Below are 16,149 nucleotides of genomic sequence, written 5' to 3'. Positions count from 1 at the left end.
TTAATTATTGGTGGCGTGTTAATTATCTCATGCAGCGCTTCCTTAAGTCTTTCTCCATAAACTCCAGTGATAGATTTTAACATCGTCTCCGCAGACGTTCTGATGTTTAAAGGTTGTTTGTAGTGACGAAGAAGAGACGTGACACAGCGAGCTGAAACCTCGACCACACATTCTTGTGTTTGACCTGAACGTTAAAATGAGACGAGTCTTTTATTTAAAATCTTCTTCATCTTGTTGAAAAGACCTTTTTCAAATATGATGATGATGATGATGTGTGTTCAGAGACCTTCATCTTTCTTCATCGTTCTTTCTGTAGAATACAAAGGTCAGGGATGCCGCTGGGCTGTGGACAGACTGCCTGAGAGAAGACTGTTGTTTGTCTTCTGTCTGTCTGTCTGTCTGTCTGTCTCAACTCCACACTACACTCGGTGTGGGCGGTTCTCAGCTGGTTGCCATAGCAACACCACCTAAACTGACATCAGTCTTTGTCAGTTGCAGGTTTTTTTTTACCAGCAGCCATTTTTATAAAATCTGATTCGACTAAAAAAAATAAAACATTTATATAAATTTTGACGATAGTTTGATTTAAACTGTTTCCTGTTTGTGTGCGCCCAGCGGAGGCCACTGACTCACCTGCTCTCTGCTGCAGTGTGTCACACAGAGTGCTTTGGACTGATAAATAAAATGTATTATTATTATTGTTATTATTAACTTGTGTCCTGGAAGACTCCGAGTCACGACACTGACTCTCAGTGTTGTTTCACCTGCCGGCTCACCCGTTAGAGGTCTTTACAAACTGTCCTGTCAGCCCGTGGTTCTGCACCTGGGTTCTAACCACACCTTTGACACACATATGTACATACATATATCCCCGTGTATTTACACACACACACACACACATATATGAAAACAACTACTGGTTCTTCATGTGTCAGTGGTTCTCTGACTGTGGGTTTGGTTGTTTTGGTTCTAAGGGGAGAAGAAACAGAGGAAAAGTGTGAAACCATCAGCTGTTTTTATTGTTCTAGTGGGAACGTCCGGCTGTTGAAGTGGTTCATCTTGTCCCTCCGTTTTATGGCTCTCCACATCTTCATCCTCCTCATCCTCTCCCCAAGGTACACACACACACACACACACACACACACACACACACACATTAGCATGATGCTAACATGCTAACATGTTTGCAGCTAGTTGAAGGCTGGGTCTCACCAGACGAAGTGGGTGTGTTCCAGAGGAGAGACAAACCCCTCCTCCTGACCAATCACATCATGCAGAGGCCAGTAAGACCTGCCCCCAGGACACGACTGCTGCTGTCTCCCTCTCGAATCTCAGGTAGGAGATCATCTGACATAGCAGACATAGGAAAAAAGGTCCTTTTTTAAGCCCATCCTCCTGATTAATGTAAATCTAAATGTTTGGATTTGTTCGTGTGTTTCCACCCACATGAGGTCGGTGATGTATCACACGAAGGTCATGTGACATGTCATGGGGACCGTTTACGTGTTGTGTGTCCATTCAGATCTGACATTCTGTTTCCACCGCTCAGGTTCTGTTCGGAACACACACACACAGACAGGAGAAAACTGATAGTCCATCCAATCACAAGCTACTTGTGAGCTACTGAGCTCGCTCTGGGAGCAGGAAGTTCTAGTTTACATTTGCATCATTTCCTGTTGGCGACCAATTAGCTGCCTTTATTCTGCTGCAAGTCAGCTGGAATTGAACCAGCGATTTTTGGAGGACAGATATGTTTTGGGGATGCTGTATTCACGTCTGCCATGTTGCCATGACAACAGTGCTTGTTGCCAGAAGCTGATTGGCTGTGTGGCTCGCTGTTCAGAGAGATTGAATGTGTGTTTTTGCTGCCGAGACACACACACATATAAAAGTGCTGTCAAATGTAAAATGAAGATGATTGGTCAATTTAAAATCACCCAGTGGAGCATGATGGGAAATTTCTGCTGCTTCACATCTGAGACAGCAGACATGTTTGTGTGTTTTATCGAATGACTCAAAGCGACAGGGTCGGAGCTGAAGAAAAACACTGGTGACATTTGTACAGATATGATTTTAATCAGAAAATAAATCAGTTTGTTGTGTAAAAACAGAAACAAGAGAAGTTTCACTGATTAATTTACAACGATGGATCACTGAGAGCAACATGAACGTCACATCACTGGCAGCTGCTCTCTGCGCTGTCTCAACGTCCGAATCACAAAACACAATGTGATAATGACACAATAGTGAAAACAAAAAGTTTTGCAGCGACTGCAGTTTGTTTTCTTTGTGTTTTTTTGGTCATCATCGCTCGACAGGTTTGTGTGCAGTCGATGCTAAGATCTTATCTACCATCTTATTCAGACTGAATCACATAAAGTCACACGCACACTGACGAAAACATAATTACAAAGAATACAAACAGGTTCCTTGAGTTTGTCCGTTCTGAGCTACTGTAGAAACATGGCGGTGAAACATGAGGATGACCCGCTCCCTCTGTAGATATAAAGGTCTCAGTCTAAGGTAACAAAAATGCAACAATACTTTTTTTTCATTATTTGTGCATGTTAGAGACATTTTTCTGTGGTTGTGATAAGATGATATCAGATATCTGACACACGCTGATGCTCAGATGTCTCAGCTGGAGGTCGATTCGTCCTGGTGTTTATCCACACTTTGTAGAGGTGTTTTTTCTGTCCTGGTGGGCAGGAACAGTCCCTTTTCTTTGGTTATCATGTTGAAATATCATCTAGAGATGAAAACTAAACCACGTAGTGATAATTCTGACCTGAGCTGACGGAGAAAAAGGGAAAAAAAGAAAACAAAAATTTTTAAGAGAACACTGAGAATTACAGTTTGTTTTTGTTTGTGCAGGTTCAGCGACCGAGAAAATCCCACACAGTCCATTTATAAATTTACCCGTCAGAGTTTAATTACAGAGTCATCTACTGGACGTCAGAGAAACTGCAGCTTCTCTTTATTTTCCAAAAAGAAACAAATAGAACAGGAAGAACAGCTGAATCATCAGGATGTCAGAAAGTCTGTCTGGACTGGTCCCCAATGTCGTCTCTTCTTATCGGTCATTTGTGTCTTTCAGAAACAGAAACCACTGGATGCTCTCAGTTCCCAGTTCTCAGTTAGTATTTGAGTCGTATGTTTTCGTCAGAAGCCTCTCTGTTAATTTGTTTGAGACGACGTTCACATGCAGTCAGGAGCTCATGGAGGTAAACACATGCAGATTAAATTTGCTTTTATTTTGGTGAACGTAGGCGTGTGCTCATGTTGTAGATGTTTTCTGGCAGGAACTCCGTTTCTCTTCACTTTACACCTTGTCAGGATCAATTTGTCTCAGAAGGAAACAGTCTGCATGTGAAATCCACCTCTGCTGAACCAGGACTGAAAATCACAAACAACAACAACACCTGTGATGTCTCAAACAACCAGCAATACCTCTAAAAACAACAACAACAACAAATAACAAAACTCATCATGTCTTCAACAACACTGCACTAGGAGGAGCCCAGGGCCCTCTGCACCTGGACGAACCCAGGGCCCGCTGCACCTGGAGGAACCCAGGGCCCGCTGCACCTGGAGGAACCCAGGGCCCTCTGCACCAGGAGGAACCCAGGGCCAGCAGCACCAGGAGGAACCCAGGGCCCTCTGCACCAGCAAGAATCCAGGGCCCTCTGCACCAGGAGGAACCCAGGGCCCTCTACACCAGGACGAACCCAGGGCCCTCTGCACCAGGAGGAACCCAGGGCCCTCTGCACCAGGAGGAACCCAGGGCCCTCTGCACCAGGAGGAACCCAGGACCCACTGCACCAGGAGGAACCCAGGGCCCACTGCACCAGCAAGAATCCAGGGCCCTCTGCACCAGGAGGAACCCAGGACCCTCTGCACCAGGACGAACCCAGGGCCCTCTGCACCAGGAGGAACCCAGGACCCACAGCACTAGCAGGAATCCAGGGCCCTCTGCACCAGGAGGAACCCAGGGCCCTCTGCACCTGGAGGAGCCCAGGGCCCTCTGCACCTGGAGGAATGCAGGGCCCTCTGCACCAGGAGGAACCCAGGGCCCTCTGCACCTGGAGGAGCCCAGGGCCCTCTGCACCAGGAGGAGCCCAGGGCCCCCTGCACCAGGAGGAATGCAGGGCCCTCTGCACCTGGAGGAACCCAGGGCCCGCTTCACCAGGAGGAGCCCAGGGCCCTCTGCACCTGGAGGAACCCAGGGCCCGCTGCACCAGGAGGAACCCAGGGCCCTCTGCACCAGGAGGAACCCAGGGCCCACTGCACCAGGAGGAACCCAGGGCCCTCTGCACCTGGAGGAACCCAGGGCCCGCTGCACCAGGAGGAACCCAGGGCCCTCTGCACCAGGAGGAACCCAGGGCCCACTGCACCAGGAGGAACCCAGGGCCCTCTGCACCTGGACGAACCCAGGGCCCGCTGCACCTGGAGGAACCCAGGGCCCTCTGCACCTGGAGGAACCCAGGGCCCGCTGCACCAGGAGGAACCCAGGGCCCACTGCACCAGGAGGAACCCAGGGCCCTCTGCACCTGGAGGAACCCAGGGCCCGCTGCACCAGGAGGAACCCAGGGCCCTCTGCACCAGGAGGAACCCAGGGCCCACTGCACCAGGAGGAACCCAGGGCCCACTGCACCAGGAGGAACCCAGGGCCCTCTGCACCTGGAGGAACCCAGGGCCCGCTGCACCAGGAGGAACCCAGGGCCCTCTGCACCAGGAGGAACCCAGGGCCCACTGCACCAGGAGGAACCCAGGGCCCTCTGCACCTGGAGGAACCCAGGGCCCGCTGCACCAGGAGGAACCCAGGGCCCTCTGCACCAGGAGGAACCCAGGGCCCACTGCACCAGGAGGAGCCCAGGGCCCTCTGCACCTGGAGGAACCCAGGGCCCACTGCACCAGGAGGAACCCAGGGCCCTCTGCACCTGGAGGAACCCAGGGCCCTCTGCACCAGGAGGAGCCCAGGGCCCCCTGCACCAGGAGGAATGCAGGGCCCTCTGCACCTGGAGGAACCCAGGGCCCGCTGCACCAAGAGGAGCCCAGGGCCCTCTGCACCAGGAGGAGCCCAGGGCCCTCTGCACCAGGAGGAATGCAGGGCCCTCTGCACCTGGAGGAACCCAGGGCCCGCTGCACCAAGAGGAGCCCAGGGCCCTCTGCACCTGGAGGAACCCAGGGCCCGCTGCACCAGGAGGAACCCAGGGCCCTCTGCACCAGGAGGAACCCAGGGCCCGCTGCACCAGCATAAGGTCTGACAATCACTCTGAGGATTTCATCCTGGTACCTAACAGCAGGCCGGGTACCGTTGGCTCTGACATGGAGGTCTGTGTGACCCTCCAAGGATCTGCCTCCCCAGACCACCACTGACCCACCACCAAACCAATCATGCCACGTTCACCATTTCACACCTGTCAGATGCTCAGTGTGTACAGACTGATTTTTCATTGTTGAGTCTTTTTTTCAGTTTCTGTGTGTGTGTGTGTGTGTGCGTGTGTGTGTATCAATGTGTTACCTGACCATCGCCTACCCTGCCAAGTCCTCTATGGCCAACTAAGGGGTGCAAAACGGGCTGCTGGCGGCCAAAAAAAAGGCACTACAAGGACTACACCAAGGACCTTTTTAAGCGCACTACCATCAACCCCACACAGTCTGAAACTCTGGCACTCGACCGATCAGCCTGGCAGGCCACCTGTGCCAGAGCAACCTCACACATACACAACAGCGATCAGCAGAGAAGGACTGAGAGACGTGCCCAGAGTCAGGGCAGCCCGAATTCCCCCTACATCCGGGCTCCCCTGCCCTGACTGTGGACGGATGATTGGCTCACGTGTCGGCCTCGATAGCCACCTGAAGTGGCACAACGTCACTGAACCCCTCCCCCTCCCTGAAACAAGCGTCATTATCGTACACGATGGACAGCTAAGAGGGATCAATGTGTTATATATTGTACAGTGTGTGTATTGTGTGGTGTTAGTGTATCAGTGTGTGATATATATTGAGGCAGATGTGTTGCAGGCTGCTCCGATGATGCTGTGTGAAATATAAACTGCAGATAATTAAAGTGTGGAGGGACAGATGAGATGTTTGTCTCTTGGTGAGGACTTGTCAACACGAGCAGAGCATCGTGATGCGTTTACCGTCTTTACACAGATGTTTTATTGTTGCTGTGATGCTGCTGCTGTCAACAGATTTAGGTCAGTGTTTCCTGAAAGGAGCACAAACATGTGGAGGCGGACTGATCTGCCAACACATCCATGGTACACACACACACACACACACACACACACACACACACACCAACACACACACACACATTAACACACACACACACACACACATTAATACACACACACACACACACACATTAACACACACACACATACATTAACACACACACACACATCAACACACACACACACACACATACACACACATACATTAACACACACACACATACATTAACACACACACACACACACACATCAACACACACACACACACACACGCACACACACATTAACACACACACACATACATTAACACACACACATCAACACACACACACACACACATACACACATACATTACCACACACACACACACACACACACACATCAACACACACACACACACACACACATTAACACACACACACATACATTAACACACACACACACACACACACACACACACAAACACTGATCTGCACTCAAACAGTAAAACATTTTACAGTTTTTCTCGATTGTTTACACACATTTTCTGAAAGCATGCCTCATACTCTCAGAACTCTACACACAAATCAAAAAACACACACACACACAATGGGCAAAACCCCTCAATTCTCCTGCAAAATGAAACTTTACATTCAAAACAATGTTATTTCTTCTCAAAATGTTATTTTGTTTTCAAATGACACACACAAACCATCATATGAACAGACATTTATAAGAACCAGTTGAACACTGATGTGCTCAATGTAAAACACTATGATGAATGGAAAACACTTTTTCTCCATTCATCATAATGACTTAGGCCTTTTTTTGTTCAGTGTTACACTTACTACAGACAGTACATACATAAGTGTGTTGTAAAATATTTTAGAATATTGTTTTTATACTCAGAACACACAAATACACGGTAACAAATATATTTTATTTTTCCCACAAAAACAATGTACACAGTGTACATCCCAACCAACACAAAGTTGCACATACAGTGGTCTACATACAAAACAATAGAAGAATTTATTGTATACAGTTACAGTAAAGAAACAAAAAACTATGCTGCCACATGGTCAACCAAAGTGGCTCGGATTTCATCTGAGATTACGGTCCTTGGCCTTCCTCCTCCTCCTCCTCGTCCTCCCCGTCCTCCTCCTCTTACTCTCACTCTTCTGGTTCTGGCTCTGCCTCTGTTGTTCCATTGCTCCAAAACAGAAAAGCTCACCTGTTGCCCTTTTATGCTAAAGCTCTGATTGCTAATTGTAAAACTGTGTGACAGGTGTTTGCCCATGTCATGAGTCAGTGTGCATAGTAGGGCAATTAACTTTAGAATTTTGAATGACAGTGTGTTCCTTGTGAAAATAAGAGATTTTATTCATGAAAATTGTGCCAAATGCAGAGAATTGTGTGTAGTGTTTTGAAAAAAAATGTGTTTTAGAACTGCAATTTGAGTGTAAAGCAGGAATTGTGCTTGTAGTTTAGCAGAATTGGTTCAGGGGGTTGGTGCATGACTTACATGTTGTGGTCATTGTGTCTCAAGTACCAGTATTTGTGTGTAAACAATTGAGAAAAACTGTAAAACATGTGAGATCAGTTCAAGTGTCAGAGCAGTGTTTCTTCTCTTCATCACAAACAGAGCATCTCATTGGTTCATCAGTTTATCTGTGTCAACGTTAATGTTCAGCTCATCTTTATTTTTTTCATTTTTCAACTTTCCTGAAAGGTGGCGGCACGGTGGTGTGGTGGTTAGCACTGTCGCCTCACAGCAAGAGGGTTGCCAGTTCAATCCCGGGCGTGGGAGCCCTTCTGTGCGGAGTTTGCATGTTCTCCCCGTGTCAGCGTGGGTTCTCTCCGGGCACTCCGGCTTCCTCCCACAGTCCAAAGACATGCAGATTGGGGACTAGGTTAATTGATAACTCTAAATTGTCCGTAGGTGTGAATGTGAGTGTGAATGGTTGTCTGTCTCTATGTGTCAGCCCTGCGATAGTCTGGCGACCTGTCCAGGGTGAACCCTGCCTCTCGCCCGATGTCAGCTGGGATAGGCTCCAGCCCCCCCACGACCCTCAAGAGGATGAAGAGGTTAGAAGATGAATGAATGAATGAATGAATGAATGAATGAACTTTCCTGAAAGTTTTTATCAGAAACGCCAAAATCATGTTCAGGAACAGAAAACCACAACAGACCACAGGTTTTGTTTCAGTCACAGTATGAAAGGAAACATAATCCTCTGAGTGTCTCTGTGTGTCTCTGAGAGTCTCTGTGTGTCTCTGTGTGTCTCTGAGAGTCTCTGTGTGTCTCTGTGTGTCTCTGAGAGTCTCTGTGTGTCTCTGAGAGTCTCTGTGTGTCTCTGAGAGTCTCTGTGTGTCTCTGTGTGTCTCTGAGAGTCTCTTTGTGTCTCTGTGTGTCTCTGAGAGTCTCTTTGTGTCTCTGTGTGTCTCTGAGAGTCTCCGGGTGTCTCTGAGAGTCTCTGTGTGTCTCTGAGAGTCTCTGTGTGTCTCCAAGAGTCTCCGGGTGTCTCTGAGAGTCTCTGTGTGTCTCTGTGTGTCTCTCAGAGTCTCTCCAAGTCTCTGTGTGTCTCTGAGAGTCTCTGTGTGTCTCTGAGAGTCTCTGAGTGTCTCTGTGTGTCTCTGAGCGTCTCTTTGTGTCTCTGTGTGTCTCTGGGAGTTTCTATGTGTCTCTGAGAGTCTCTGTGTATCTCTGGGTGTCTCTGAGAGTCTCCAAGTGTCTCTGTGTGTCTCTGAGAGTCTCTGTGTGTCTCTGAGAGTCTCTTTGTGACTCTGAGAGTCTCTGTGTGTCTCCGAGAGTCTCCGGGTGTCTCTGAGAGTCTCTGTGTGTCTCTGTGTGTCTCTCAGAGTCTCTCAGAGTCTCTGTGTGTCTCTGAGAGTCTCTGTGTGTCTCTGAGAGTCTCTGAGTGTCTCTGAGAGTCTCTTTGTGTCTCTGTGTGTCTCTGGGAGTTTCAATGTGTCTCTGAGAGTCTCTGGGTGTCTCTGGGTGTCTCTGAGAGTCTCTGAGTGTCTTTGGGAGTCTCTGTGTGTCTCTGTGTGTCTCTGGGTGTCCCTCAGGGTCTCACCTGGAGGTCAATATGTAAAGTCCTGGTCCTGGTGCTGGAGGACAGGGAGGAGGAGGCCAACCAACAACATTTACAGAAAGTCTTTCAGACCAAATGAAAACCTGTCCAGAGTCAAAAACACGTTCACTCTGTCATCATGTCTATTTTTATCCTCTGTAACGTGAACATGTGATTTTTGTGTTTTAACCAAATTGTGGTTAAAAGTTAAAGATTTTTTTAATTCTCAAGGCTTCATTCTTAAGAGAGCAGGAAGGACGTGTCTAGAATGTGTGTGTGTGTGTGTGTGTGTGTGTCTCTTTGTTATGCCATGTTCACACTACATGACATTTCTGTCCATTCTGACAGTCACTATGTCACATTACGTGATTGTGAAGCCATAAAATCGTGCCGTGACTTGGCCGACAGACATGACAGACAACACGATGGTACACACCAGTCACCCCAGGTCATCCTTCAATGATAATGTAAAAAGTGCCACCAGATGGGCGGAGCTACATTTGAAGCACCACACTGACGTCACTGAATCCTCCACAGGAAGTTCCTGCAAATGTTTCACAATAAATACCTGTTTAGAAAATGAAGGGATTCACTCAGCTTCGAATTTGAAACAGAAACAGGAGGTGTTGCGGATTAAAAGTAAAATTAAAAATATAAAAATACAGAGGGAATAATAAATAATGGCCTGTTTCTAATGTAGTGTGTTTGAAATGAAGCTGGAAGCCTCTGCAGTTGTGGTCAGTGAAAGCCACTATATTTTAATTTTCTTACTTTATATCCTCCATTATGAATAAAGAACGTTCTTTGCTAGCTTGATGCTAATGGCAGTACTCAGCATCTTCATAAAGTGCCTCTGCTGTTTCCTTTTTACTCTGTGTGCTAACGTCCCTACAGGAAATATCGAAAAGGCTGGGGTGTTGTTGTCCTACAGTTTCCATGGCAACAGACCGCTCTGTGCTCCTATTGGTCAAAGTGACAGCTGTGACGGGAGAAGTCATGGAAGACAAAAAGAACATCAAACATGCTAGACTTTATGTTGGGACGTTATGAGGCGTCCCAGACATGGCTTCGGTTGTCGCCTACTATGACACACTACACGAGATAAAACCATGGATTATCATGTACAACACTCGTTCACGATCCATGCCGACACCGTACGACGCTGTGTCGGGCTGGAACCAGGCTGATATCATGTAGTGTGAACCAGGCATTACAGTGTGTGTGTGTGTGTGTTACAGTGTGTGTGTTGAAGCGCATGGTCTCAATTCATTGGTCCTTGAGTTCAGGTGTTGAGGTGTCGTTGAACTGATGCAGACCAACATGATTGTGTGTGTCCAGGTTCTGTTAGAAGAGAACACACAACAAAGACAAGAGACGCTGAGAGTGATGACACCTCCTCCTCCTCCTGCTCCTCCTCCTCTTCCTCCTTATCGCCCCTGCAACTGCTCTCTGTGTCTCCTCTCCACCTGCCTCTCCTCACTGCTCCTCCTCCATCAGGTGAGTCTGTTTTCATCTCCTCATAAGCATCTGATATTTCAGAATTTGTAACCTGGATTAAGATGATCCAGATGATGAAATCTGGGACCAGGTGTTCAGACGTAATCTGATAAAATCTGGGTTTTATGATCAGATCAAATCCTGAAAATGAGATGTTCAAAGAAAAATAAGATTCTGAAATCAGATGAGATCATGTGATCCAGTGATGATGTGATCCAGTGATGGTGTAATCCAGCAGTGATGGTGTAATCCAGCAGTGATGTGATCCAGCGATGATGTTATCCAATGATGATGTGATCCAGTGATGATGTTATCCATTAATGATGTGATCCAGTGATGATGTTATCCAGTGATGATGTGATCCAGCGATGGTGTAATCCAGCAATGATGTGATCCAGTGATGATGTGATCCAGTAATGATGTGATCCAGTGACGATGTGATCCAGTAATGATATGATCCAGTGATTGATTGTGTGATCCAGTGATGATGTGATCCAGCGATGGTGTAATCCAGCAATGATGTGATCCAGTGATGATGTGATCCAGTAATGGTGTGATCCAGTGATGATGTTATCCGGTGGTGATGTGATCCAGCGATGGTGTAATCCAGTAATGGTGCAATCTAGTGATGATTTAATCTAGTAATGATTTGATCCAATGATGATGTAATTCGGTAATTGTGTGATCCAGTGACAATGTGATCCAGTGATGGTGTAATCCAGCAATGATGTGATCCAGCGATGATGTCATCCAGCAATGATGTGATCCAGTGATAATGTGATCCAGTGATGTTGTAATCCAGCAATGATGTGATCCAGGGATAGTGTAATCCAGCGATGATGTTATCCAGTGATGATGTGATCCAGTGTTTGTGTGATCCAGGGATTGTTTGATCCAGTAATGATGTTATCCAGTGATGGTGGAATCCAGTGATGATGTGATCCAGTGATGATTTGATCCAGTGATGATATGATCCAGCAATGGTGTAATCCAGCAATGATGTGATCCAGTAATGATGTGATCCAGTGATTGTGTGATCCAGTGATTATGTGATCCAGTGATGGTGTAATCCAGCAATGATGTGATCCAGTGATTATGTGATCCAGTAATGGTGTGATCCAGTGATGATGTTATCCAGTGGTGATGTGATCCAGCGATGGTGTAATCCAGTAATGGTGCAATCTAGTGATGATTTAATCTAGTAATGATGTAATCCAATGATGACGTAATTCGGTAATTGTGTGATCCAGTGATGGTGTAATCCAGCAATAATGTGATCCAGTGATGGTGTAATCCAGCAATGATGTGATCCAGCGATGATGTCATCCAGCAATGATGTGATCCAGTGATAATGTGATCCAGCGATGATGTTATCCAGTGGTGATGTGATCCAGTGTTTGTGTGATCCAGCGATTGTTTGATCCAGTAATGATGTTATCCAGTGATGAAGTAATCCAGCTATGATGTAATCCAGCGATGATGTAATCCAGTGATGATGTGATCCAGTGATGATGTGATCCAGTGATGGTGTAACCCAGCAATGATGTGATCCAGCGATGGTGTAATCCAGTGATAGTGTAATCCAGCAATGATGTGATCCAGCAATGGTGTAATCCAGTGATGGTGTAATCCAGCAATGATGTGATCCAGGGATGATGTAATCCAGCAATGATGTGATCCAGTGATTGTTTGATCCAGTAATGATGTTATTCAGTGACGGTAGAATCCAATGATGATGTAATCCAGTAATGATGTGATCCAGTGATGATGTGATCCAGTAATGATGTAATCCAGTGATGATGTGATCCAGCAATGATGTGATCCAGGGATGGTATGATCCAGTAATGATGTTATTCAGTGACGGTGGAATCCAATGATGATGTAATCCAGTAATGATGTGATCCAGTGGTGATGTGATCCAGTAATGATGTAATCCAGTGATGATGTGATACAGTGATGGTGTAATCCAGCAATGATGTGATCCAGGGATGGTGTAATCCAGTTATGATCATGTGATCCAGTGATGATGTGATCCAGGGATGGTGTAATCCAGTAATGATGTGATCCAGTAATGATGTGATCCAGTGATTGTGTGAGCCAATAATGATGTTATACAGTGATGGTGGAATCCAATGATGATGTAATCCAGTAATGATGTGATCCAGTAATGATGTAATCCAGTGATGATGTGATCCAATGATGATGTGATCCAGTGATTGTGTGATCCAGTGATGGTGTAATTCAGCAAAGATGTGATCCAGGGATGGTGTAATCCAGTAATGATGTGATCCAGTGATTGTGTGATCCAGTAATGATGTGATCCAGTGATGATGTGATCCAGTGATGGTGTAATCCAGCAATGATCTGATCCAGGGATGGTGTAATCTAGTGATGATCATGTGATCCAGCGATGATGTCATCCAGTGATTGTGTGATCCAGGGATGGTGTAATCCAGTAATGATGTGATCCAGTGATTGTGTGAGCCAGTAATGATGTTATTCAGTGATGGTGGAATCCAATGATGATTTAATCCAGTAATGATGTAATCCAGTGATGATGTGATCCAGCAATGATGTGATCCAGTGATGGTGTGATCCAGTGGCGGTGTGATCCAGTGGCAGTGTGATCCAGTGATGGTGTAATCCAATGGTGGTGTGAGCCAGTGATGATGTAATCCAATGATGATGCTATCCAGCAATGATGTGATCCAGTAATGATTTGATCCAGTGATGGTGTAATCCAGCAATGATGTGATCCAGTGATGGTGGAATCCAGTGATGGTGTGATCCAGTGGCAGTGTGATCCAGTGGCAGTGTGATCCAGTGATGGTGTAATCCAATGGTGGTGTGAGCCAGTGATGATGTAATCCAATGATGATGTTATCCAGCAATGATGTGATCCAGTGATTGTGTAATCCAGTGATGATGTAATCCAGTAATTATGCGATCCAGCAATGATGTTATCCAGTGATTGTGTGATCCGGTGATGATGTGATCCAGTAATGATTAGATCCAGTGATGGTGTAATCCAGTTATTATGTTATACAGTGATGATGTGCTACAGTGGTGAAGGTATCCAGTAATGATGTCATACAGCAATGATGTGATCCAGTGATTGTGTGATCCAGTGATGATGTAATCCAGTGACAATGTGATCCAGTGATTGTGTGACCAAGTGATGATGTGATCCAGTGATGATGTAATCCAGTGATGATGTGATCCAATGATGACGTAATTCAGTGATTGTGTGATCTAGTGATGGTGTAATCCAGTGATGATGTAATCCATTGATTGTGTGATCCACTGATCGTGGAATCCAGTGATAATGTGATCCAGTGATGATGTAATCCAGTAATGATGCAATCCGGTCATGATGTGATCCAATGATGACCTAATTCAGCAACTGTGTGATCCAGCAATGATGTGGTCCAGTGATGGTGTAACCCAGCAATGATGTGATCCAGCAACGGTGTAATCCAGTGATGATGTGATCCAGCGATGGTGTAATCTAGTGAAGATGTGATCCAGTAATGATTTGATCCTGTGATGGTGGAATCCAGTTATGGTGTGATTCAGTGACGGTGTAATCCAGTGGTGGTGTGATCCAGTGATGGTGTAATCCAATAATGATGTTGTCCAGTAATGATGTGATCCAGTGATTGTGTAATCCATTGATGATGTGATCCAGTGATGGTTTAATCCAGTGATGATGTGATCCAGTGATGATGTAATCCAGCGATGATGTAATCCAGTGGTGGTGTGATCCAGTGATGGTGTAATCCAATGATGATGTGATCCATTGATTGTGTAATCCATTGATGATGTGATCCAGTAATGGTTTAATCCAGTGATGATGTAATCCAGTAATGATGTTATCCAGTGATTGTGTGATCCAGTGATGATGTGATCCAGTAATGATTAGATCCAGTGATGGTGTAACCCAGTAATTATGTTATACAGTGATGTATCCAGTAATGATGTCATACAGTGATGATGTGATCCAGTGATTGTGTGATCCAGTGATGGTGTAATCCAATAATGATGTTGTCCAGTAATGATGTGATCCAGTGATTGTGTAATCCATTGATGATGTGATCCAGTGATGGTTTAATCCAGTGATGATGTGATCCAGTGATGATGTAATCCAGCGATGATGTAATCCAGTGGTGGTGTGATCCAGTGATGGTGTAATCCAATGATGATGTTATCCAGTAATGATGTGATCCATTGATTGTGTAATCCATTGATGATGTGATCCAGTAATGGTTTAATCCAGTGATGATGTAATCCAGTAATGATGTTATCCAGTGATTGTGTGATCCAGTGATGATGTGATCCAGTAATGATTAGATCCAGTGATGGTGTAACCCAGTAATTATGTTATACAGTGATGTATCCAGTAATGATGTCATACAGTGATGATGTGATCCAGTGATTGTGTGATCCAGTGATGATGTGATCCAGTGATGGTGTGATCCAGTAATGATTTGATCCAGTGATGGTGGAATCCAATGATGATGTGATCGAGTAATGATGTTATACAGTGATGATGTGATCCAGTATTGATGTGAGTACACTGGTTTATACTGATCTGTTTAACAATTACTGTGATGTAGTAGATTAAGTAGACATTAGAAATCACAATAATAATAATAAGAATAATTTTAATGTTGTACCCAGTTGTTGTGTTCTCTTTCACACCACTTGTGGTGATGGTTAGTAGCTGCAGTGTGGTTGTTGGCAGATGGCCTCCATTGTGATGTGTAGTCACTTTTGGATGCTGGTTACCCAGATTTATTTACCTTGAAAACATAGTTTCTGGATCACGATGATCTCCTCTGAAAAACCAGCACACCAACATGACCAAAATAACAACCAACAATCAGGTTCTGGTTTTGGATCACGTGGAGGAGGTGAATCATATTCTGCTGATTGTGGATCAATAAAAGGTTCTAGTTCTTGTTCTGTTCTGGTTCTAGATGGAAGAGTTTTGTGTTCTGCTGCAGCTTTAAACAGAGCTGTGCTCAGTGATTGTGGTCGACGCAGACATCAATCAATCAATCAATTTTATTTATAAGCCCAATATCACAAATCACAATTTGCCTCACAGGGCTTTACAGCATACAACATCCCTCTGTCCTTATGACCCTCACAGCTGATCAGGAAAAACTCCCCCAAAAAACCCTTTAACGGGGAAAAAAATGGTAGAAAGCTCAGGAAGAGCAACTGAGGAGGGATCCCTCTTCCAGGACGGACAGACGTGCAATAGATGTCGTACAGAACAGATCAACATGATAAATTAACAGTAATCCATATGACACAATGAGACAGAACGAGAGACAGAGACAGAG

At 45.6% G+C, this 16,149-nt stretch overlaps 1 protein-coding gene across 2 annotated transcripts in view; it reads left to right on the top strand.

The window, feature by feature from the left end:
* Window positions 1-16,149, top strand: part of tcerg1l (transcription elongation regulator 1 like) — a 76,196-nt gene that overhangs the window by 11,552 nt on the left and 48,495 nt on the right. For both annotated transcript variants that reach the window (XM_078163268.1, XM_078163269.1), the window contains exons 3-5: window positions 1,029-1,115; window positions 1,191-1,335; window positions 10,640-10,798. In XM_078163268.1, the coding sequence (XP_078019394.1) occupies window positions 1,029-1,115; window positions 1,191-1,335; window positions 10,640-10,798 (391 nt within the window). The remainder of the gene's footprint in view (window positions 1-1,028; window positions 1,116-1,190; window positions 1,336-10,639; window positions 10,799-16,149) is intronic.

Source organism: Epinephelus lanceolatus, chromosome 21 (assembly GCF_041903045.1).
Source record: "Epinephelus lanceolatus isolate andai-2023 chromosome 21, ASM4190304v1, whole genome shotgun sequence".
Classification (NCBI taxonomy): domain Eukaryota; kingdom Metazoa; phylum Chordata; class Actinopteri; order Perciformes; family Serranidae; genus Epinephelus; species Epinephelus lanceolatus.
The sequence above is the reverse complement of the archived record's forward strand: the minus strand, read 5'-3'. Positions and strand labels throughout refer to the sequence as shown.